This window comes from Leptinotarsa decemlineata, unplaced genomic scaffold, assembly GCF_025532065.1.
Source record: "Leptinotarsa decemlineata unplaced genomic scaffold, Ldec_3_MD MMD2_tig00026307_RagTag_RagTag, whole genome shotgun sequence".
Taxonomy (NCBI): Eukaryota; Metazoa; Arthropoda; class Insecta; order Coleoptera; family Chrysomelidae; genus Leptinotarsa; species Leptinotarsa decemlineata.
Window position 1 is genome coordinate 9496214 of NW_027412681.1, and position 27094 is coordinate 9523307.

General features: G+C 35.8%; 1 protein-coding gene across 6 annotated transcripts in view; it reads left to right on the forward strand.

Annotated features, from left to right (window-relative positions):
• LOC111512269 (phospholipid phosphatase homolog 1.2 homolog) overlaps positions 1-27094 on the forward strand; it is an 87006-nt gene that overhangs the window by 12887 nt on the left and 47025 nt on the right. Inside the window, exon 1 of one of the 6 annotated variants that reach the window (XM_074180866.1) lies at positions 7603-7873. The exons of 3 other annotated variants lie outside the window; for them this stretch is intronic. Coding sequence is in view for 2 of the 3 variants with exons in the window: in XM_074180863.1 (XP_074036964.1) it covers positions 17266-17343 (78 nt within the window). In the remaining variant the exon portion in view is untranslated. Of the gene's footprint in view, positions 1-7602; positions 7874-17202; positions 17344-24449; positions 24501-27094 lie in introns of those variants that run through there. 2 more of the 6 variants (XM_074180863.1, XM_023168367.2) reach the window with 2 other exon arrangements.

Genomic DNA, 27094 nt, shown 5'->3' on the forward strand with positions numbered 1-27094 from the left:
GAAAGAAAGTTTTTGGCTCTCTACTACTCCATCTTGAAAAACAATGTGGGAATCTTCCAAAGAAAGGAAGGAAGTAACCAATTTGAAAATAAGTAACTCTATACATGGATGTGCAGATCATGCAAATAAGTAACTTTCAGACACAAACTGGAAGCAAGCCCTTCTGATACAACTACTTTCATATAAACATTGAATTACACGAAAGAAACAAATTCTTTCGAAACAAATACTTTTATATGAACACTGAATTATACGGAAGATACTTTTCTCTACTCAGTTTGTATTCCAAACATTCATTTTGAAATAAAATCAGATATCATTCATAGGAGTTCTACTTTAAATGAATGGTAACAAATTGCACTTACATGGAACACTGCCATCCTCACTGGTAGACATCGAAGTTTCGCCGTAAGACACTTGCCTTAAGACTCGTCAGTACCCAATTGGATAACATTATAGAAAATACACACAATTCATTCATGAATTACGTTTTTTCAATGTCACGGAATAAGTTTGATCTACTTATATCATCGATGATATCGTAATGGCATTCATTCACCTATTTGACATTAAAAAATCGTAATTGAAAAGTAGTTTATTTGAAGGTCGTTGACTTTGTTTTATGGTGCTTTTAATAATAAGTTCGGACTTCCATTGTGATTTGATTTGAAATCTCTGAAATAACAAGTGAAATTAAAAATTAAAATAAATTGCTGAAAAACTTAATTATATTGAGCGATGAAACGTGAAATGAAATAACAATAATGATATTTGTAAAAGATGCCCTATAAATTAAAAGGGTTATATTTTTAGGAGTGAATTATTTTTGTGAAAGAAAGTTTTTTACTTTCTAACACTCCATCTTGACGAAGTAGCCAAAAACTTCCCCTTTTCCGTGACCTATAGTCATTTCTTTTGATACACTACGCCACGGTATGGCGTGATTCATCATCAGTTATTACCTTTTTGAACTAATAGAAACATAGTGTAAGGAACACTCACTGTCGATCAATCCCAATAAGAATGAGATAGCCCTTTTCACCATAAAAAGAAGTTTATCGTGCTTGAAACCAGAAAACTTCAAAAGCAAATTAAACTTTTTTGAAGAGGTGAAATACTTTGGAACTATCCTCGACAGGAAGCTAACATGAAACTCTCACCTACAGAGTAGAGCAAAAAGAGCATATATGGCTTATGTGCAATGTCGGAGGACAGTGGGACGCGCATGGGGTCTTTCACCCCGTATGGTCACCTGGATCTACACTGCAATAATAAAACTTAAGTTCACGTACGGAGCCATTGTATGGGGACCAAAAGTTCATAGGCTTTGCCTATGGCGAGAAGCGCTTACTGCGTAACCTCTGCTGCAGGCAACCAGGGATGCAATTGAATCCAGGTTTGTGTTTAATAAACCCGTCAAAATACAAATGAAACAAAACACAAATGCAATACGCATATACAGGGTGTAACATAAGTACGTTAAAATATTCAAGTGACGTATTCCTGAGACAATTTTAAGAGAAAAGTCTATATGAACGCCATTTCGGAGATACGGGGTGTTGAAATTGAATTTTTTGTTCGCTTTTAGAAAATAACTCTTGCAAAAAATTAATTATCTGCACGAAATTCGGTACCCGGGGTTTTCATAATTTCGTATTAATTTTCATGTAACATGTAGAGGGCGCTGCGTACGCTGTCAATATTTATTTCTAATTGCCCTAACTTTTTTGACAGTGAACTTTTGGTACTTCTCATGAAAAAACCTAATTCCCACACTTTTTCCAAGTAAATAAGGTACACCTACCTCCTCAACAACATTGGAGGTGATCGTTTTCGAGATATTTACAATTTTCTATATCGATGCATATTACTTTATAGCTGAATTTGATTTCAATAATTTTTGTCACTCTCCGCTTGCAAATTAAGTTAATTGAATCGAGTAGGCTATGAAAGTTTGTTCATAAAAATAGAAGTTAGCTGTTACATTTTAACTATTAATTGACAAATTCACAGTTCGGAGTTTATAAAGTGATTTTTTGGTACCATGCATACGGCTTGGCTGACGGAAATTCAAGCGAGGCCAGACGCATCTATCAGGAAAGGTATCCCCAACGCGTGACTCCTTGTGCAGCGACATTTGCGAATATTTTCCGGCGACTTTCTGAATCTGGAAGCTTCGAAACAAATTCTGCAGTAGGCCAGCCACAAGAACTATAGAATTGGAAGAGGCGGTTCTCGAAGAAATTAGTGAACATCCAGAGACAAGTACAAGAAAAATTAGTCAAACTATAAATGGGAGTCACATGACAGTTTAAAGAATTTTAAAGAAACAGCAAATATATCCTTATCATATTCAGCGTGTCCAGGCACTTATGCTATGTGATTCCCAACCACGTATCGAAAGAAAAGAAAAGTCTAACAACATCCGCAAATTTTATCGAAAATCCTCTTCACAGATGAGACTTATTTTTCTAGAAAAAGGTATCATGAACTTCCATAACAACCATATCTGGGCGAAAGATAACCCACATGCGATAACGCAAACTCATTTCCAAGACAGATTACCTTAAAACGTATGGGTAGGCATAATTGAGGATTATTTAATTGAGCCCTATTTTCTCCCCTTACGTTTGAATGGAGACGCTTATCTACATTTTTTGGAACACGAGCTTCACCAATTTATGGAAGATGTCCCCATTGGTCTCCGAAATCACTCTTGGTTTATACACGATGGAGCTCCTGCTCATTTTAGTATGATAGCAAGAAAGTTTTTAGACGTAGCATATCCCCAACGATGTATAGGAAGAGGAGGCACTGAGCAATGGCCCCCGACGTCACCGGACCTCTGTCCCGTCGATTTTTTCTTTTGGTGACACCTAAAATCACTAGTTTATGCTAGCCCCATTGAAAACAAGGAAATGTTGAGGGATCGCATCATAGCTTGCTGCGAAACGACAAGAAACACTCCGGGCATTTTTCAACGGGTGCGGAATTCTTTGATGAGAAGCAGAAGCTTGTATTACTGTTGGGGTCGTCACTTTGGACAGTTGTTGTAATAGTTGTTTCGTTCAATTTTTATATGTTTATTTTACTAATAAATAACATAGTACTTCTCCGTATTTTTTTTTCAAACTCCGAAATGTAGCACTTTCTAATAGAATAATTAAACCTGACAAATTTTTTTAATTTTGATTGTTCGATAATGCTCAGTTTAGAAGAAGTCTGTAAGGGTATACTGCGTATAAAGTTTGATAAAAATAACTAAAATTGCAAAAAACTGTATTTCGAAAACGAATCATTCTTCTTTAAACATTTTAAAGAAAAATGTTGTTTATTTTGACAAGATCCACCACATACTTAGTTTTTGTAATGTTTTCCGCAACTTCACTTAGCGCCCTAGGAGCTAAGTAATATGCATCGATATAGAAAATTGTAAATATCTCGAAAACGATCACCTCCAGCGTTGTTAGGGCGTGGATTTTTGTTCTTGGCTCTTTCTGGGGCTCTTTCATTCGAATCTGCTTCGGCCCAGTGTCTGTACAGAACAGAGGAATATTTGTCTTGTACTTATTAGCCTTCGGAAATTACTACTGCATCCGGTGTTGAAATTGTTAGAGACAACAATGATTCTCTGGTTATCTTGTTTGTAGTATTAGCAATTAACAACCAGGATTTTTTATCTATCATGATTTTATATAGGTAGATAGACGGCATCCTGAGATAGACATGAGCGGATCATAAAGATAATCATAATTATTTTCCAGTAATTATCACACCAAATTCAGTGAGTGTTGTTGCATATTTATCTTTATGAAGTATACTAATAATTTCAATTTAATTCTCGTTTAATTTCCGGTGATTCAACCGTCCCTGCCAATCGTCAAGGTAAAGAATCTCATTAAAGTTACCAGAGTAAAACCGGTCCAAAACTGAATCGGTCAAAACGACCTTCCGATGCTAGTCAAGGCGAATCATCGGAATTCGAAGAATCCAATCTTAAGAAGCTTGTCGATACAGTATTGCTAGCTGAAGGTCCAGTTAGATTTTTCTGAATCGAAAACATCAAGTATTTCATCATTTTACTCAAACAATTTTCTTAGAAGGTATTTTGAAAAATTCAAGGCATCTACTACTCTCTAGGAATACCCAGTTATTTCATTGTATTCATTGACAATTTTTTCTATATTTTTCCACTATTTTCGGTTGGAACATTTTTCAAAGCGTATTACTGATCTAATCAACCGTTCCCATTTTCGAAGAATAAAGTTGGACAGTCTGTTTCATTAGGAAAAAGACCACACACACAATGTATAAGTATTTGAATGACCGTCAAATTTTCCGAAACAGTAGATGATGAGTAGAATGAAAAGTTCGATGATTGTGAAGCTCAAAAATGAACCGGTTTCCTATTAAAGTATTCAAACATTTCCATGGCCAATTTTTGAATATTCCTGACAAATGGCTTGAACTTGTAACTGGTGGTTTTTGAGAGCACTGATAACGAATCTGAGGTCAGATTATTGATATGGTGACCCAAAATCTGTATCTGTAGATTAGGGAGCACAGTACTTAGGCCACACCTGACCCATTGTACATCCTCCCAAGGAGTTGTCCTCCTAGGTCATCATCCATCCTGTCCTTTCCAGGAAATTAGACAGGTCTCTGGGAGACGTATTCTTCATGTCGGCAGGTGTAGGCCAAGACTCGCCGAACACATACTCTCTTATTGACGGTTACTCCAGATATTTGTATAGGACATGCCTGACAGTTTTCCTGTTCACACATCCTGCATAGAGGTGTGTCCACTAGTCCCCTATTGTGGATGTATTTCCTTAGTTGACAGTGGCCAGTCAGAAATCCTACTGTGGAGCCTGAATTTTTCCTGGGTCGCCCAAGGTGATCCTGGCAAGATTGCATCGTTTCATTTCATTTCATTTCTTTAGGGATTGAACATGGGTGTGACATTTGGCTAATTCCGCAATTATCGAAGTCATCAGGCCGTAAGTGCCACTGGGTCCTAAAATTCTCAGACCAGCAGCTTCCTTGGCTAAAGAGTCGGCAATGCGATTACCTTCACTCCTGTTGTGCCCTTTATTATTTGGTTATTTCTTTTGTGGTGATTGAGATACCAGCCTGTTCTGTTTGGACCACGCTGGTATTTCTTCCCATTCCCCACTTAATTCTTAGGCTTAGTGATCTGGAGTACACTCCACATCCTGAGCCATCTTTGGTTTTTGAGCCGTCTGTATATATGCGTATTGCATTTGTAGCACCCGACTCAGTGTTCTGCTTTATTTATATTTTGTGAGGTTTATTAAACACAGACCGGGGTTCAATTGCATCACTGGTTGCCTGCAGCAGAGGTTGCGCAGTAAGCACTTCTCGCCATAGGCTCAACCTCAATTGACGCATTCCTATTTCGAGGTTTACATCAGCCGTGCGCAATCGTAACATGGTCATTAACGCAACCTCCTTAACGTACAGGTCCAGAGGGGTCAGACCAGTAATTCATTCCATTGCCACCTCTGATGTTGTTCTCATGGCTCCTTTGATGTTTAAACAAGCCAGTCGCTCTATTTGATATAATATTAGTTAGTTTTATAAGTTACCGAATATCGTCTGTCTGTTGGAAAATTGAGGTAAATTTTCATGTTTTTCAAAAAATGTTTATTTTTTCGTCAATTTCTATTTTGTCCTCTGTGTGCGGCAATGCGTATTGCCGCATTGTCGAGCACAAGAAATACACCTAGCAAGGAGAAACCAGTAGATCACGAATAGGAGAGCATGTTTGGACTTATCAACATAACATCAAGTAATCCCAAGCTGAGATCTTCCACAAAGAGGAACACTGGTTCAGAAGGAAATTCAGCCAAGCTAGCATAGAAATACACAATATATAAAATCCGATAATCAAGCGGAAAACGGCCGTCAAACGGTCAGCTCCCGCTAAACCGATGAAACGTCAAGAAAGGGGATAGGTGAAAGCACTAGAATGACGTATAAATAGTCATCTTTGAGATTGTGGATACTAACAGTCGAAACGTCGTGAAGTATATAACTTGACTTGAAATTTTTTATTCCAATTTCTTTTTCATTGTTCAGTTTTCAATTGTTGCTTGTATTTCATTTTAGGGTTTTTTTGCTCAATATAATTGTTATCTTCAGCTATTCATTTCAATTTCATGAATTCTTTCAGGTATTTCAAAATATTTCATATCATATTAGACAATGGAAGTCCAAACAAATTCATCATGAAACATTGTTAACCATCCTCAAACAATACCTAGTGGTTTTTTTCGTATAACATAAAATAGTACCAAAAATATATATTTTCCAGCACAAACTCCATCCGGCATTTCTGGGCTATATAAATTCGATAAAATCAATACTCTCAGGTAAACAACAATCTTGCTGAATGAGAAGCCAAGATTTTTGTGATAATAGCTTGTTCAAGACAGTCTTTCACCATGGGAGTGTGGACTGTTTAAAAAAAACTCAATGAAATGTATTCAGTACTCATAAGGTAAAATAATCTACTCATCGTCAAATTGGTTCATTCGCCATCGATAGAAGTAGGTCATTATTGTATCAATAGGATAACTATTCAGCAACCTGTACAAAGTGGCACTACTGCGGTTGTTGCAGAATTTAGTTAGCTATTTTTGAACGACCTAATCCGTATGAATAACATAATATAAATATAAATGATATGGGGCTAGTGGACACACCTCTATGTCCACTCTATGGACGATGACCTAGGAGGACAACTCCTCGGGAGTATGTACAATGGGTCACATGTGGCCTAAGTGCTGTGGGCTTACACTCACCCTCCCTACTCTACAGATACAGAACATAATATAAATAATCCACCCGCGCAGAACCCGATCCCATGGGGATATCTGGATCTGACCCTTTCCCCTAGGTAAAAAGATGAAGTACTACTTCATTCGGATAAATACAATACAGCAATGCCTTATACCAAACATTTTTGTAGTGAAAATCATTACCAGTAACTCTATAGCTAGTCAGGTGTGATGAGGTTATTTTACCAGAATAATATTCTACTCTGCTCTTAAGTAGCACAAAATTGAAGCTTTTTTGTGAACAATAATTCATGTCTTGTGCTGGGAATCGCACATTAAAAGGCGATGCTCTGTTAATCTATATCACGCACAAGTTTCGATTTTTGTGGGCTGTCGTTCATGAGGAGCGATATGTGGTTAACTAAAAGACGGATTTCAACAGAACGGATGTCGGAACTACCAAAAATCAACATATTTTGCTATATACCACAAATTATTTGGATCAAAGTAACTTCCACAGTAGCGGTGGTTTCATTAATTCATCCCAGTAACCAACCGGCTACAGTGTGACCTTTCGAATACATTGATTGAAACTGAACGAATTGTTTTTAGCGACCTTCCCCGAATGTAAATGAAGTTTTTCATTATCATGAGATATTTTTAAACCTTGAGTATTGTTCTTTAAACCATTCACACTGTTTGCTTGAAAATATGTTCGCTACTTACAACCACAAACGTGGCGTTACAGCTTTCACTAATATAACGTAAACCGAATCATCTCGTCGACTTATCTTAGTGTATTTATTATAAAGATGAATGTATGTTTCTCATGAAGCTATGATGCAACGTTCAATCTCGTGTTCAATCGTGAGTTGTATTGTAGTGTGATCTGATTCATCAATGGATAAAGATATTCACTCATGTTTACGTATATACAAGCGGATTCCACACATTCGTACAAAATTTCTTGGTACCTGTTTGTATGCGGAAATCTCGATTGATGATTCATCTCTTTTTTTTTATTCACGGTAATTACCGGTAACCGTGACTTTCGGTGATGTTTTATCAAGGTGAGTCAACCATTATTACTTATAACCCGAAAATATTTTTGGAATTGCTAGCTACGAGGAAACCTCTATTATACAGGGCGTTCCAACGAAAACTTGACGCCCCTGTAAGTCAGAAACGGGTAATGGAAAATTTCAAAGAACACGTCATTGTCCATTTCCAAGGGGACTAATTCTAATATGGAAATCATACCCGAAACTTCACCCCCCTGCGGTCAGCAACTACCCCCCTATTTTTTTCAACGGCATGGGTGGTCGAGTGATACATCATTTGAAAGCTATTTTGTACCACTATTACTTCTGTAATTTTTTTCGAAATTGGTTCATTCGTTATTGAGAAATTAATATTGAACGTTTCATTTAAGAAAAAACAGAAAATTCGCTGTCGATCATTTTATCGATGAAATCAACAAGAGTATCATCAATGGCAACATAATCAATGGATAAATTGTTCAAAATGACCTCCAATGATACAATCTACTTTCGAAAGCGTTCCTTACATTGAAGATGTCCGGAGTCAGAAATTGGCATTCCCGAATAATTATCTGTCGCAGGTCTTCTAGATTTATAGAATTCATTTGATGAGTAGTAAACGTTTTGAAATGGACGACACTGTAAGTTTTTTCGGCACTGGTAGTTTTTGTTGAATATAGTCGCAGGACAAAAAGTAGATAGATAGTTGGCCACTGTCACTTCTTCACGAATTATTATTCAGTCATCCTTGGTCACTGTGTTCCAACATGATTCTTTCTACCAAAAAAAGAATAGAAATTGTTGCAACCTATCACCCAAATAATAAATGAGCTAAAGCTGTTGCAATAGTCATCTAGCTAGACCACAACGTGAGCCATCAATACGTTGAACAGTTAATGGATAAGTTTCGAACTTCAGGTTTTGTTCACAACAGAAAACATGAAGTATCCCGTCCTGTCACAAATGACGGAGTTGAAGTTGCAGTTTCAAGACATGTACGAATGAATAATAGCCAATCTATCAGAAAAGTAGCTAGAGCGTTTGGTGTATCAGCTACTAGTGTTTTTCGGATTTTGAAAGCCTACAAATTCCATCCTTTCAAAATAAGACTAGTTCAGGAATTAAACGAAGATGATCCTGATGGTCGACTTCAGTTTTGTGAGGTGTTCAGCGATCAATACATGTTTTTCAGACAAAAGTTCTTTCATGTTGAATGCTGAAGTGAATAGACATAATTGTCGTTACTGGAGCGATGTCAATCCTCATTTGGTCATGAAAACTCATTAACAAATTCCACAAAAATTGAATGTCTGGGCCGGTATTCTTGGTAATCATATTGTTGGACCATTCTTCATTGAAGGTAATCTCATTGAAGACACATACTTAAATCTATTACAAGACTATGTAGATCCTATGGTTAGGTAACAAATTTTGGAAAATGATGACAATATAGTAAAAAATAAAATAACATTCTAGCAGGATGGTGCACCCCCATATTTTGATGTTCGGGTGAGTTTCTGGACGAACGTTTTCCAATGAATTGGATCGGCAGAAGGGGTTCAGTGGAGTGACCAGCTAGATCACCTGATCCCACACCGATGGACTTCTTTCTGTGGGGGACACCTGGAGTCGAAAGTGTACTCTACTAAGCCTACAAATTTAGAAGATCTGCGACAGAGAATTGTTCGGGAATGCCGATTGCTGACTCCGGACATCTTGAATAATGTACCGAACGCTTTCGAGACTAGACTGTATTATTGTATGTAACTAGGTGGAGGTCGTATTGGTCAATTCATCTGTTGATTTTATTTCCACTGATATTATTTGTTGTTGATTTCCTCATTAAAATGAACGACAGCGAATTTTCTGTGAGACAGAGAGGGACAAAGGACCTTTCAAATGATGTGTCACTCGACCCCCCATATCATTGACAAAAATAGGGGGGTAGTTGCTGTCCACAGAGGAGTGAAGTTTCGGGTATGATTTCCATATCAGAATTAGTTCCCCTAGAAATAAAAATTGACGCATCAATTGACATTTTCGAAAACACGTCTATTTCTGACTTACAAGGGAGGTCAAGTTTTGAATAATGAGAAATACACATTTCAAAATTGCTATATGGAGAATAATTGTTGGTCAAATTAAATTTTCATACGAATCGAACAAATGAAATTATCAGTATCCTACAATTGAATATTCATTTCAGTGAAATAAATATTATTAATAACTATGGACTATGAATTTTGAATAGAAATATAGTCGTCTAAATAACCTGGATTTCTGGGAAAGAATGGTTTTTGCTTTCTACTCCTCCATCTCTATACAAAAAATTTGGAAAACTTCAAAGGTCTTGCAAAAGAGTAACTTTCAGACATAAACTGGCAGAAAAAGTTCTCTCGAAATAATTACTTTCATATAAACATGAATCACACTAAATAAATAATAATGATAATAAAATAAAATGAGAAAAGATATATTCATAGTAAAAACATGTATGTTCATAAAAAAATCGTTTAAAAATATAGGCATTCATTAAAATCAGGATGAGAGGTGAATAATTACGAAAAAAACACTGAAGTAACTGTGAAAGCTACTTGTATATGGATATGAAGTAACAAAATAAGTTCAATATAAGAGTACAAATATCCAATATGAATTCTGAATAATAAGTATAGTGAAATCTAGAGTTTGACATAATCGATACATTTTTTTCAGTATCTAACACCTTAATATTTTTGTATCAGAGCAACCGCGATACTGTCACATTGTAATTCTAAGGTTCTCTCTCAAATCAGTTATATTTTATTCACAATCCGGTTAATTTTACATTTTCGGGGTGACGTCGTTCAATACTCGATAACACGACATATAGACATAGATCCTTGTGAATTTATCCTAATCAACTGTAATATCTGTTATTAATTTTTTTCTTCATGGTTTTTGCTTGAAAGTGGTATTAATTATTTATTGGTCTATTACTGACAATTCATTTTTTTATTTTCGATTTGAATAACTCATAAACGAATAAGTTCTTTATCTCATTTGGTAACAAAATGTATATTTTGGAGGTAATTTGCACTTGTCCACTTTATCTTTGACATTGAGAAGGAAATCGGATAACCTGGCATGTGGTCTGAATGCCACTTCCATATTGTTTTTTCTGAAGAAACCCGCAATCATCTCTGTTCTTTTACCAAAATATGTTAGAGTTACCCATTTCTTGATTTCTGATTGTTTCATCTGGGGATATATTAATCTGTAAATAAATTGAAGGCTTTGTTTTCTGAATAACTTCTGGATTGTATCTGCGTTGAAACCATTATTATGGCCTGTCTGTGTAATTATATCAATTTCCCTAGCTAGATTGTTAGCAGACAAAGGCAGTGAGAATACTCTATGCAACATTGAATTGTAGGCTGCTAATTTATGACTGTCTGGATGAAAAGAATCACTTGGTATGGTAATGTCTGTATAGCTAGGTTTTCTGATAACATTGAACTCAAATTTATTCTGATTTTGGTGTGAGAAATTCATCTGTCTCTCTATCTCTGTTTCGAATGTGAACTAAATGAAGCTATTGAGATTATTCATGAATGTCATGAATTAGTTCAGCTGTCGTGTAGTACCCCTGAAATAGGCAAAAATATCGTCTACATATCAAAAATGAATGTTTTTCACCCAGGCCGGAATTTACTGTAGTGGTCTCCAAGCTGTTCAAGACTGTGTCTGCTAAAAGTGGACTGAGGGCTAAGCCCATTGGTAAACCTGAATCCAGTTTAAAACATTTGTTGTTGAACTGTAGGTAACTCTGATTTAGGCACACATCGAAAGTTTTGAAATTTCAAAGGAAGTGATATGGTCTACTTTGGATTGATCTAATATATCTAAAATGGGGGTCTTATATTCGTTTTACGATATGTTGGAGAACATGAAACTGAAATTGAATTATGTGGCGTGGTTTGGTTCCTAATGTTTTCCACTAAGTTAGTGAAGTTTAAATGCTGTGCCGGTAAGAAAACTAGGAATACGTCTTAACAAGCTGTTCAAAAAGATTACCAATTTCGTACCACCTCCCTTGGAAATTCACAAGAATAAAAATTGCGGGTGCAACCTGTTGAATGATCAAATCTAGTTAGTTTACTCACCAGTTTTCAAATTAGCATATCCACATTGTCACTAGTATACACAATTCAGGTACTCCTACAGTGGTATTATATGAGGGCTAATGTAATCAATCATTGTTAGTTCAATGTATGAGTTTGGAAATGTCTTTATAGGAAGTATAGGAAGTTTCAATTCTCTTTTCATCATTATGATTTCCTACCACGTAGTAACGGCCACATTCATCGATGTATTGTCTTCAATTTTTTTTTTCATTCAAATACATTGGCATTCCATTAACCCCATAATTTTTTTGCATTCTTTTCTCCTTTAATAAAACTTCCCAGGACTAAACACAATAATTCAAACCTCATACAATGAATACTTTACTTTATAACAGTGCATACATGGTTTAGACGCTGTACGGATAATCGCACATACATGATGTTATAGTATCAGCTTTTGAAAAACGCGCATTTTTAAAGTGGCGTATTGTATTCTGAATGAAAAGTACCTATAAGATTTATTGAAAAACCACAAAATGAAATTTGACTGAACGACCTCATTCAATTATTCGTTCAAATTCATTCTTTCAGTTCATCAACTTACTTGTAATGACATTTCATTTTCAATAAATTATAATTTTGGTATTGTTTCCCAGCATGTACCAACTGGAAGTAATTTTCAATATTATTTTTGGAATCAGCTTATCTAGGTAACTTTGGAAATTGAAGAAATAGACTGTTCTTTTTAAAAAGTCGGTAGTGACGTCATCAATGCTTGTTTTTAGTCATTGTTTTCGAAGACAGTAAATCAAAATCAGGGAATGTTGCTCATTCAGATACTGATGAGTTTACTGGTTGTACTTAATAAAAACAATTGAAGCAATAAATGACGTCGATACAGGTGTAAAACTTTTGAAATTCCAATAATGATCGACTTGACAAACATATGATTCAACCACTCCGTATCTTATTGCGTACAAATTATATTATTTGTTTCCACATTCGCGATTTCGAAAGGACTGAAAATATTCATTGAATACTCCATTGTATAGGTACATTTACTATTCCAGTTGCTACTTCCACTTTGTGAAGTGGATATTTTTTGAATTATCGTTTTCGAATCAAATTAACGAAAAAGCATTCCACTCTGTAAGTCTTTAAACTGATACTGACTGATTTAAATGGCCATTTTAAGTCGGAGAGAGGCCATTAGATTACACTAGTGTACCATTTAGGTGAAACATGATAATTTTTAAAATTCTTCCCATCTTATCACAGACTAAATGAAAATATTTCGTTGTGATAAAAATTAATTGAAAACCATTAACACAGACGTTTATACCACCATAATGAACGATAAAAAATCGACATTCATACAGCCTGCGATAAATTGAACTACTGTTATCTTAAAAATGAATGGTGTACTTCAGTGCAATTTACGAAGAATATACAGGGTGTTTCCTAAATACAGTACAAAACTTCAGGGGGTGATTCGATAGGTCGTTTTAAAAAAGTTCCAATGAACATATGTCTAGCGTTGCGTTGTTTCTGAGATACAGGGTGTTTATGAAGTGTTATCAATACCCTCACATTGATTCGGTTGAAATTTACTACAGTTATTTAAGGTAATGGGGCGCTTATTTACCCCGAACTAGATTGAAATTATTAGGTCCATTGGCGTGTCAGTTGGCACCAGAGCCAATAGTTTGAGAAAAAAAAAAGCCACTTTTTTGTAGTTTTCTATTTTTTCTGATTAGGCAACTGAAAATACGACTTTTACGTCACTTGCGTTTTCTTCATATCAAGCTCTGTTTTCGAGAAAAATAATCACTTCTAACAACTATCTATGGACAACATAAAATAAAAACCAAAATTGAATAATAAACAATATTGATCTTGAAGTAAATGAAAAAAATGTCCACCTTCTGATAAAATACACGACTGCAATGAACTTGTCATCGATTGTCTGACACGTTCAAAAATACCTGGTGTATTTCTTCTGACATTGCAATTGTCAATTATGCGATTCGTCAAGTCATCTACATCTATTTGATTTGAAAGGGTTATATTTTTTTTTTTTTTTTTTTTTTTGTGAATGAATGTCATTACGATGTCATCGATGACATAAGCAGATCAAGCTTATTCCGTGACATTCAAAATCGTAATTCATGAATGAAGTGTGTGTATTTTCTATAATGTTATCCAATTTGGTACTGAAGAGCCTTAGGGCAAGTGTCTTAAGGCGAAACACGTGTATACCAGTTAGGGTGACAGTGTTCCATGTGAGTACAATTTATTACCATTCATTCAAAGTAGAACTCATGTGAATGATATCTGATTCTTATTCCTCCACGAATGTTCGATATACAAACTGAATAGAGAAAAGTATCTTCTGTATAATTCAGTGTTCATATAGAAGTATTTGTTTCGAAAGAATTTTTTCTTTCGTGTAATTCAATGTTTATATGAAAGTAGCTGTTTCAGGAGGACTTTCTTTCAGTTTGTGTCTGAAAGTTACTTCTTTGCATGATCTACACATCCATGTATAGAGTTACTCATTTTCAAATTGATTAATCCTTCCTTTCTTTGGAAGATTCTCTCATCCATTTTTTTGTATCAGATGGAGTAGTAGAAAGCCAAAAACTTTCTTTCCCAAAAAATCTACATCTAGTTTAGGAGTTTCATAAACGAGAGCCTTCAGATGACCACATAAATAGAAATCTAGAGGATTCATATCAGGACTCCTAACTGGCCAATTTTGAGGTCCTGCACATCAAATCCAGCAATTATAGTAAGTGATGTCGAGATGCTGACGAGCAAGAACACTAAATGGAGCTGAAGAGTCCCGTTGTGCATCAACCACATGATTCCTACCACAAGTACCGACACTTCTAACAAAATGAGTGAATGACTTCGCAAAAAGTCCATTTAGGATTCACCTGTCAATCTTGCTGGTAGAAAAAATCGGCTAATTAGGTAGTCACCAATCATTTCTACCCAAACGTTCATCAAAAATTGTAACTGAAAATAACGTGGGAAATTTCGTCGGCCCAAAAATGGTCATTGTGAAAGTTCATAATAGCACCTGGTGAAAAATTTGCTGCCTCCGTAAATGAAATATTTGGTGAAAAATTATTACTGTGTGCCATTGTATGAATGAACCACCTGCAAAACATCAATCTTAGGTGGAAATCCTGAGGAAGTATAGCTTGGACCCGCTGTAGGTGCCATGGGTATGGAAGGTTTCTTTTTAGAACTGTCCATACGATTTTTGGGCTGACCTCCAGCTGCAGTACTACTTGAAGGACCTCCACTGGATCTAATGATTTCAATCTAGTTAGGGCTGAACAATTGCCTTTTACTTCAAATAACTGTAGCAAATTCTAACCAAATCGGTGTAAGGATATTTACGATTTTATAAATACCGTTTTTTTAAACATCAACCCCTATTTGTTAGAAACGAAGCAACCTAATAAAGCACCCTGTGAAGTTTCGTACCGTAGTTAGGAAACACATTGTATTTCCGTTTCTCGGGTAACTCGTGGGTGGAGTTTGTTGTCGTTGGATGGATCTTTGTAGTTGGGAGACGAAATAATCGTTTTCGTGAAAGGCGGCTGTGAGTTCGTATAGTTCCCTGGATTTATTGTGGTTGTCAGTGAGCCTTATAGAACGATGTATGAGGGAATTCAGAACGTAAAGACAGTATTCACAGCCAACAACTAAATCTCCACTGTGTTAAGAACCCCCAAGGACACGACACGCAATGGAGTATAGGGCATATACGAAATACCATGTTCTAAGTGTCACAGAAGTTACATCGGCCAGACCGATGAAAGAATTACCAACAGAGCCTATGAACGTGAACTAGCTGTTCGAAAATCTGATCCAGTATTATCTCTCTTCAAACACCACCAGGAAACAGTCCACACAATAAGCTCCGAAAACACCATGAACATTGCTATGAAAAAAAATATCCAGGAAAGGATAATTCGGGAAGCAATCGAAATTGAAAAACATTTCAACTGCCTCAATAAGCGAGATGATTCGCAAAGACTACCACAAACATGGAGGACATGGGACGACCTCGCCCTCGAGTCATGTAAATACAAATCTAAGTGATTCTTAAACACATTAACAATTCCGGAAACAGTGACCAAAATCAACCAAATTTTGCGTGCAGATCATCGAATGGGCATCCGGATGATTTTCCAGGCTGTAAACGCCGATAAAGAAACGGTTTGAAAAATTTTACACGAACAATTACACATGACAAAAGTCTGCGAAGTTGGTGCAAATAAAACTGACTCCAGATCAAAAGCTCGTGCGTCAACAGGTCTGCTCGGATTTCCTTGAAAGGTTAGAAGAATATCCCGGACTGATGAAAAACATTATTACTTGCGACGAAACGTGGATTTTTCAACACGATGTTGAAACGAAGCGACAGTCGATGCGTTGAAAGACGCTTGAATCGCCCAGAATCAGAACAGCAAGGATGTCTAAATCGAAATTCAAGGCAATGTTGATCGTTTTTTCTACATTAGCAGTAGGTATCGTGATAACTGAATGGGTTCCGGAGGGTCAGACTGTCGACCAGACTGAGTATTTGTCAGTTTTGGCAACACTGCGAGAACGAGTTCGTAAGAAACGGTCCGAGTTTTGGAAGAACATCTCGGACCAAACAACTGAAGTTAAAATGAACGAATATCCAAAATTTTCAACACCATGTAGTTCAAAAGTCAAACCGTTTAGGATATACGTTGCTGCTTGCAGATTTTCAAAATTTTCCTTGTACAGTATGTTCTGAAGTAATATGTATGCAAAAATACCTATATAGTTCAGTGAACAAAATACAGGGGAGTTCAATATGAAATATTTTCATTTTCTCTCAACCCATTCTCATGTTCGTCATAAATGAAATCAGTTCACAATGATGTCCTTTTTTCAACTGAAACTTGAATCAAATACAGTATTTAACAATGGGAAAGTAAGTCACATAATATTCATTCTAATTCAAAGAAACCAATACCACTCACGAAATGTTACTCAAAACATACTTCTAACGTCAAACTTCTTGATGAAAATTCCACTTTACAAATATCACCGTAATCATTCGTCGAATTATCTTCAGGTTAGGCGCCATAGTGTAACGACTAACAACGCTACATAGATTCCCCAATTAACAAATATTTCCATTTGCAAGAGTTGACCACAGATCAATCATGAGTAACGGTCTTATCAGAAGCAACAGCTTTATAATGTTTATTCAGACACACCTACTTAGTGTTCAAGAAGATATTTGAGTGACAACTAGTGAAAATGAGAAATTCGTTAGAAATAACAGTGAGGAATCTTTTACTGTGCCCTTTTGATTTTACGGATACGAACAACTATTTGGTGAGTTTTCTGTATTACATTTCGATAATTGAAGGTTTTTTCCAGTAAATAAATTCAAATTCACTTTGCCATTAGAGAAAGAATGAATTTGAGAAATATAAATACGACTGTTTGGCAACCAACTAAATACTGAGCCAAACACTACTGAGACTAGTGTAGAATAGTGCAAAAATATTTTCCTACTATTTGGTTGATGGGCAGAAATAGCAAGCTTAAGTAAGACAGGAAAAAATTTGTTTTGACATTCTCTGTTGGATATATTGTAAATGATGAAAGTGTCAACGAATGAATTTGATACTAATTTCCTTCCAGACTACATAAAATTCTTTTTTTCATAAGGAATCGACTGATTAGTTAGACATTAGAGAAAATTTTGAAAATATGGTTACAGTTTTCTTCAGCTTCAATAATTTGTTGAGGATCTGATGAAATAATTTCGATTGTAAGGGCTTGAAAACTTTGCAAGAGAATATCATTCATTTCATTTCTCATGTATCCAAATAGAAAAAAAGTTGAAAATAACAGTGCATTTCAGTTTGAAAATTTGGACTTTTTTTTTCTAATTCATATTTTGGTAGTGGAAATGAAAATAGTATATCATATCGAAATATTTGATAATTAACAAACTCATGGTTTCACTAGTCGAAACAAATATAACGTGACTGTTTGAATGTTGAGAGTTGTTGTTTTGAGAGTGTTGAAGAATATCATATCTTGTAGATCATCGAGAAGAAATATGAAATATTATGTAGTTATATCAAACATCAATTTATTGTTTATGAGAAAAAATGAGAGAGAATTGATGAACTATATGACCCAGGTTTCTCAAATTTATATTGCAATCATGTAAGATTGATTGTATTTGATTTCATAGTGCAGGCAGTAACAATAATCTTCAATAAAATACTCTATTTTCTAAACTAGAATATTTTTTTCAAAAGATCCTATCTCTATCTTACAATTGGTGAATAAGGTTACAATTATGCAAGATTAACTGTATTTAATCTCATAAAACAGGCAGTAACAATAATCTAAAATAAAGTACCCTATTGTCTGAACTGGATTAGATTCGAGATATAAACTTCGTTTCAGTAATCAATGAATATGCCACTGAAGGTTTCTGTTGAAGAAGCAGACGAACGTTTGGTGGTAGAAGTTTCATTTGACCACAACCTATAAGCCCGGTTCCTAATTTCTCTAATTATCAGTCTTTATCTCTTTTTGACGCCAAAAAGGCGAGTGAAATGATATCGACAAAATAATTCCATAGTTTTGGAGTTGAAATAACTGGGAGAATAGGAATAGCTCATCTTGAAATTTTCAACTTATATCATCATAATAGTATTAATTTGATTCTTTATAAATATATTATATTCCTGTACAAATTTTTGGTAATATTGAATTTGTTTCATCAGATTTTGGGTGAACAACAAAAATTGAAATGATTCATAAAATTGAGTTGAAATAAAAGAATGACGTCTTCTGCCAAACATTCTGATACGGGTATGATCAGTTTAGCTATTGTCCGCGACTTCCGTTACGTGAAATTCAGTTTTCCCAACTGCAAAAATTCTCATGTATTTTTCTTTCTTTGATCGATAAAAAAAATCGTTTCACAAACTATCAGTATAGTTTCAGACAGACTAACTGAACAGTATTTTCTTCAACTAATGTTGAACGTGATTGTTGAAATTGATATATTAATTATATTAATGAACAAATTGAAATGAATCCCACACTAAATGTGGGGTGAAGCCTACCACAAGAGGTCAGTGAAAACCGTACTTTTGAAAGAATTAGCACGAAAAAACACGCACAGACAAACAGACAAATCTATTTATTTAGTTCGTTATCGATATATTTGCCTGGCATTCCTTTGTATTTGACGAAAAATACAGATTTTCAGTACACGATGCAACGACTCAAAAGACTCAAAAAGACTCAAAAGATTGTCTCTGGTCTGGATTCCTGGCCATACTGGCCTGGAAGGCAGCTGACTCCCTTGCAAAGGAGGGTGCTGCAAGCAGCTTCATCGGACCAGAACCTGTCATCGCTTCAGGTTTTGCCAAACCAAGATTGAACACCTGGATGGCAAGAAGATTTATGGACTTCTGGCAAAATCTTCCAGGATTGGCTCACTCCAAAGCGATTATTCACCCTTCGAAGCTTGATACCAGACAGTTGTTGGACTACAGTAGAGATGAACTACGATGTCTAACAGGCCTTCTTACAGGTCACTGTCTGTTGAATCATCATATGGAGAGACTCGGACTGTCGGAAGACAGTGTGTGTCGCTTCTGTTTGAAAAATAATGGAACAGCAGAGTACATACTTTGTGCCTGCCCCACTGGGGACCGAATCCGGTTTTCAGAGTTTTTCAGAGCCGTATTCTTACCATCTGACCTAACCACTCACCATACAAACAAATCGGCTTTGTTGAAAATTTGGGTTTATTTGGTCGAGTGTGAATAGGTATTAGCCACAATAAACCATTGCGGGTTGCAGTGGAGGATGAAATAGACCCACTCACTTTGGACCTAACCTAACCTAACCCGGTGCAACTTGCGTTTGAATTTTTGTATCGGTATAACTTGTCCAAATTATCATGAAGTTAGTTTTGGTGGTATTCAGAAAGAGCTCATTTTGATCAAAACGAAAGTAATCAAAGTGGATGAAGAAATTGTTTTGTACAAGACTCATCGGTAGGTAGGTCTAAAGTGAGTGGGTCTATTCGACCCTCCACCGCAACCCATGAGGTTTTATTGTGGCTCACACCTATTCACACTCGGCCAAATGAACCCAGCTTCTTGACGAAGCCGATCAGTTTGTATGATGAGTGGTCTTTCAGGTCAGATGGTGAGAGTACGGATCTGCCGAACTCAAAGAACCTGATTCGGTCCCCAGCGGGAGAGGCACACAGTATATGCTCTGCAGTTTCATCATTTTCCAGACAGAGGCGACACACACTGTCTTCCGACAGTGATGCATGTGATGATTCAAATGACAGTGACCTGTAAGGAGGCCTGTTAGACATCGTAGTTCATCCTCACTGTAGTCCAACAACTGTTTGGAATCAATCTTCGAAGGGTGAATAAACGCCTTGGAGTGAGCCAATCCTGGAAGATTCTGCCAGAAGTCCATAACTCTTCTTGCCATCCAGGTGTTAAGTGTTTGTTTGGCAAAGCCCAAAGCGATGCAAATGACAGGTTCTGGTCCAATGAAGCCGCTTGCAGCACCCTCCTTTGCAAGAGAGTCAGCAGCTCCATTGCCTTCCAGGCCAGTATGGCCAGTAATCCAGACCAGAGACAATCTGTTTAGTCTTTCTATCGAGGAAAGACTTTTTTGCCAGTTTGCTACCAATTTAGACGTTGCTCGGTGGGAGCCAAGAGCTCCCAACGTCGCTTGACTGTCCGAGAATATTTTTATTGACTTGTGAGTGAGGATGGGTTTATCCAATCTCTCCGCACACAATTCAATAGCGTAAATTTTCGCTTGAAATACAGTCGCATAAGTTCCTAGGCAGGTAGATAACTCTGTCCTGGCTCTGCGACTGAAAACACCTGCATCAGAACCGGAAGGTGTTTTTGATCCATCTGTGAACCACCAACAATCTTCTCTTAATATTTCCTTCTCCCACAGGATCCAGTCCTCTCTACTCCGGAATAGTAGTTCATAAGGCAGTTCGTAGTTGACAATTGGAGGCATAAAGTCAGAGGTCATTTCCATAATGCTGTGACTTCCAATGTCAACCAACAGTATGTTGCACTCTGCATTGAATTGATTTGTGCAATTGGCAAATCTGTATGGAGTCCATCTAGCCTCTCTTTCCAGAAAAATGTGGAGAGTAGGTAGATCTAGAAGGATCTCCATGGCCGCTGAAGGTGTGGTACTGATACACACCACTGATAGCAAGACAAGCTTGTCTCTGTAAGCCAGAGAGCTTCGCTTGGGCCGTTTTCTGTAAAGCCTTTGGCCACCAAGCAATTGCACCATACGTGATCATTGGTCTGACAATCATCACATATATCCAGTGGATTTGTTTGGGACTTAAACCCCAAGTTTTACCACAAATCCTTCGACATGTCCATCGAGACAGTCTGGCTTTGTGTAAAACTGTTTCCAAGTGAGCATTCCAGGTGAGTATTTTATCAAGGACAATGCCAAGATATTTCACCTCCGTTCCAAATGGAATGACCACACCATTGAGGGAAAGTGGCGTTAGATCGTATCGTCTAATTTCTTTCTCTTGGTGAAGGGGATTAACACAGTTTTGCTGGGGTTGACAGACATCTGCTCCCTCAGGCACCAACTGTGAACAACGTCCAACGCACTTTGGCGGATATCACAAGCTACCCTTACCGACGTGAACCTTGCCAGAAAGACAAGGTCATATGCATAAGCTTGCAAATCAACTTTTCTCCTGTCGAGGGCATCAAGCAGACTATCCACCAGGAGCGACCACAGAATGGGAGATAGTACCCCACCTCGAGGGCAGCTCCTGGTAACCCTGAACTTGATAGCCTCGCCTTGAAGAGTCGTAGTTGCAGTTCTGTTTACTAACATGGCATAGATCCGGCCAGTTATGGTCGATTCTATACCCTTTCTAGCCAGAGACAATCCTATAGATTTAGGTAGTGCATTGTCAAATGCTCCTTCAATATCAAGAAATACAGCAACCGCAATCTTCTTGTTGTAATGAAACAACTGAGCACATACTTTGTGCCTGCCCCACTGTGGACCGAATCCGGTTTTCAGAGTTTGTCAGAGCCGTTCTCTTACCATCTGACTTAACCACTCACCATAAAAACTAATCGGCTTTGTCGAGTGTGAATAGGTATGAGCCACAATAAACCATTGCGGGTTGCAGTGGAGGATCAAATAGTCCCACTCACTTTGGACCTAACCTAACCTAACCCGGTGCAACTTGCGTTGGAATTTTTGTATCGGTATAACTTGCCCAAATTATCATGAAGTTAGTTCTGGTGGTATTCAGGAAGAGCTCATTTTGATCGAAAGGAAAGTAATCAGAGTGGATGAAGAAATTGTTTTGTACAAGACTCATTAGAGTACTTTGTTCGCCAAAATATCATATTTTTTCTGAAAGATGCATAATATGAGTAAAATATGTTAACCCTTTCTGGATCGGATATCTCTATTCGATTTTCATCACCCAAACATCCACGCAATGCAGCAGAATTAGGCTAATCAAATCTACAACAACCATTAGTCAGGAAGATGAAGGTAAAATATGGCGATACTGTCGCATATTGAGAAACAGCATCAATTTGCACTAAAATTCGAATCTCCATGGTTCTACTTACTCTCTACTCCAAAGTTGAGGGTTACTTTCATCCTGGGATGTATGCCACCCCTTCTCGGAAGTAAAAAATGGTTCATCAAAAATTAGTGGGTTTTAGGAAACTTTTGTTTCATGAAGTTTTCATAGGTTTTTTTCGATCAACCCAAAAAATAAATATTGTATTGAAAGTAATACCACAACAACTCAAAATTTCATCAAATAATTACCACTACCTTTGGTTATTTGATAATATCCTGAAGACAACTAACATGATGAATCCACGAGTCCGTAGGATGAATGGTTTCATCTATTTCTGTTTGTTCGATTGGTATTACTCTGGAATAACAAAATTTGAGTTAAAAAAAAGTACGTTTGTCTGAGGAAATCACCTTTTTCTACTGAATAACGAAATATTTCAACATTTGTTTGAAAGTACAATAATTGAAGACACCATATTCAGTGCAATAAACTCGTATTTTTCAATAATATAGGGTTTCATTATTGAAATTTATCATGTCTCGATGTGAGACCGCAGAGCCGACACCTGAGTCATCCGACTTACTTGACATGGCTAGATGCATTTACTGTACGTCGCGTATTCTTTTCGATTTCAATGAAATTGCTATTATCCAGAATGATGTTTTGATTCGAATCGAAAATGTTTTATTGTACCAATATATAATAAATATAATTCTCGAATATCATATATAAATTATTTGTATTCAAGGTGGAGTTTGAACAACTATAAGACAACAATTTTCCACCCAAGGATTGTTGTCTTATTTTCGTGGGGTTATGTAAATCAGTGACATGTAACAGTTCATCTTTCATTTCGGTCTCTTGTATCTGTTCATTCTATTAATGAGTTTTATTTGATTTACAAAATCATTTGATTTGTTTCAGTGGAGTTAGGGTGTAGTACTGTCATTATCATAATATCAAATCAAACATGTGAATTTCTGTAGAAGCATTTATGCAAAGGTTCAATATATATATTATTATTTATTTTCACAATCATACTTGAATGTTTGATTTTCATTTTTCAAATTATTAGTACAGTGATAGTGATTGAAATTGTGTGTATTACCAGGCCCGAAGAGTCAAGAATAATGACACCTAGATGCTAATTTCATAACTTTCAGTATTATTGATGTTGAGAAGAAGAGTTTTATCGCTGTTAAACTTTGTTTTGGTAGCCTAGCCTTATATTTTTCCAATATTTTACTACTTTGAAGGAGATAATCGTGAAAAACCCTCTGAAAGCAAGGGCTTATTTTTTTTAAAAATTACATTTTGACTCGCGAATGAGTTGAAAAAATTAAAATTTTGATAGAACATAAGTTGTTCAAAATGAGTCAATTTATTTACTATCATGCTCATTTTAAATGAAACATTTTTCTACTTTGGAAATGGATGGCATCTACTCCCATGGTAAAAGCAAAACTCGTTATAGGGTTAACTTTATAGTACAGTTTGAGTAGACCCTAATTCCAAATTTTCAGTTTGGCAAAATTATATAGGAAAATGATCATTGACCGCACTACAACAGAGCAGTATCAAACTAAACGAATCTACAACTATTAACGATCTCGCTGAAGTAGCCGTAAGCCCGTGCACAATAATAAAATCGGAACGATACAAACAAATAATTTTATATTTAAACCCTTCACCAGAGCTTAAATGTATACATCCTTTCCTCGCCACCAACTACAATATTCTGTTTGCTAATTGAACTCCATTGTAGCAGTCAGCAGGAGGAAATGCAGGGATTTAGTTTCCAACGTGTCTGTGAAAGAGTGGAGACGGAGTGAAAGTGCGGAAAATGGACGCCAAGTCTGATGATCATGGATATTCACCGGTAATTGTCATAAAGTATTCGATCGATAATTAGTAAGGCCTGAATAAATACAGGGTTATCTCGCAAAGTAATGAATTATATCAATCAATTATACTGAGGTCGTTATGTCGGTTACTATTTTCCTCATATACCCGAATAATTAGGACTCTCAGATGCTTTTTTCTGTTAAAATGTTTCACTAGATTTGCATTTTGTTTAGAAAAATAACGCCTCAGAAATATGGCCGATTCCGAGAGTCGTTTTTTATACAGGGCTATTCAAATTCGTTTCTGTACATGGGGATCTCGTAAACGATAAGATATAGAGTGTCGGTTGGATCATGGCAAAGTTGCGTATTTTAGAGACCTATTCAATGATGTGAAGAAATCAAATATAGCTCTTTTGGTTCTGGAGATATACAGGAAAAACCAAAAAAACCCAAATTATTTTTTGTCTATATCTTCTTTATTCGCAGACATATTGAAAATCTGTCCACATTTTGCTATTGGCACTTGATGTGGGCTCTCAGAATATATCCATGAATCTTTTATACAGGTTGTCATCAGACTTGGGCCACCCCCATCTTCGAATTTTTAAATACGGACCTGTATTTTTTGTTGTAGTTTTTGGATCGTAGACGTTCACTTCATACTGAGAAGTTAAATTCAATTTTATATTTCGGGAACCAATTTCCAGGGCCGTAATTTAAAAAGGAATAATTCACACAATTATAATCGAATATTACTGAAACATTCCGAAATATAAAATTTAATTTAATTTCTCAGTATGAACGTTTACGATTCAAAAACTATAACAAAAAATACATGTCCGTATTTAAAAATTCAAAGATGGGGGTGGCCTAAGTCAGATGACACCCTGTATAAAAGATTCATAGATATATTCTTAGAGCCCACATTAGGTGCCAATAGGAAAATGTGGACAGATTTTCAATATGTCTGCGAATAAAGAAGATATAGGCAAAAAAATTATTTGGGATTTTTTGGTTTTTCCTGTATATCTCCAGAACCAAAAGAGCTATATTCAATTTTTACACATCATTGAATAGGTCTCTAAAATACACAACTTTGCCACAATTTAACCGACACTCTATCTCTTATCGTTTAGGAGTTCCCCATGTACAGAAACGAATTTGAATAGCCCTGTATATTCTATGACATATATGAAAAATGTTTTGCTGAATATCTCCGAATATATCAACAGTGAAAAAAAATGACTTATGTCATATTTGGCATTTATAAGTTTCTGTTTAGCGTTTATATTCATATAAGGTACCATTATTGAAAAAAATTGCCATTTCACAGTTTTCATACACAAGTCACAAAGCTCAAAATACGTCCAATATAAAAACAATTGGGGATATTCAAAAAAATAATTGTAAAATAATATTTTTTTGAAGCGCACTGAACTGATGTACTTCTAAGAACGAAATGACTCTTGCTCACAATTAACTGTAGTAAAAGTCATTTATATCGTTATCATAATTATAATTTAATATTTATAAAAACCTGTCGCGCTATATAATAAAGAGGGTAGTGGTTGATTCCAATTGTTATATATGTAAATATCGATATTGCAAACAATTTGCAGTTTTCAACAATACTTCGAATTGAATGCGAGAACAATATCAGAGCATACTGAATGATATAGTCATTCAGTGGAAACGTAGGCATAATTCATTATTACTAGATTCAAATTATCAATTCTGAGAACATTTTTTTTTTATTTTTACGTTTTATTTTCACGCTTCAATTGAAACTTGTTTTTGAAAATATCTTTCAGCATTGTTATATTTCACACTCTTGAGTTTGTACGTCTCAACCTATTCGTTTCATTAGATATTTTATTAGAAGACTTCATTCACATTGTATTGTTGGTCGCATTCCATTTATCAAATATTTTCATTTTATACTTTTATCATTTCCAAATGTTCCAAATGGAGGTACTTCAGCTCCAATAGTTAACTGGTTCAAAACTCAGTTTCAAGATGTATCTTACACTAACATACTCACTACCTAAAAAATATACTATCATAATTGCACGTGAGGAATATAAATGATTCCTGAGACAAAAGTTGGATGACAGAAGAGGTATAGACTAAGTTTTTTGTGAATAAATATGCGGCATCAATTTTTTTGAACAAGAGATATATTAATAAGGGTTCAATAATAAAGAAATATTTCAAAATTACTACTAAAATTACATACCAAATCTTATCATAACCTTCATTTTCACTAAAATATCTCCTATGCTTCCTCCATGAAGTGGCTTTTTACCCAGACACAACTACTCGTTCTTTCAATGTTTTTCCAACGCTAATTTTTATTCACGATCAAAAACATTTTTATTGAATTAGTTTTAGTATGTGTTTTTTTAAGGTAGAATTGACATTTGTGAGCAACATTTTGATTCAGAGAAACTAACAAGTTCTATTGGATTCAAATCTGCGTGATAAGGTGGCAGTCTTAAAAGGTCATGTACACTGTCTCTTAATATTTTATCAATTTCGTATATTTTGAATTTTAGTTCTTTTAGTCTGATAAAACTATACACGTTCACTTTTCATATAACATGGGCAGAAAGGATGTTGTCCTTCT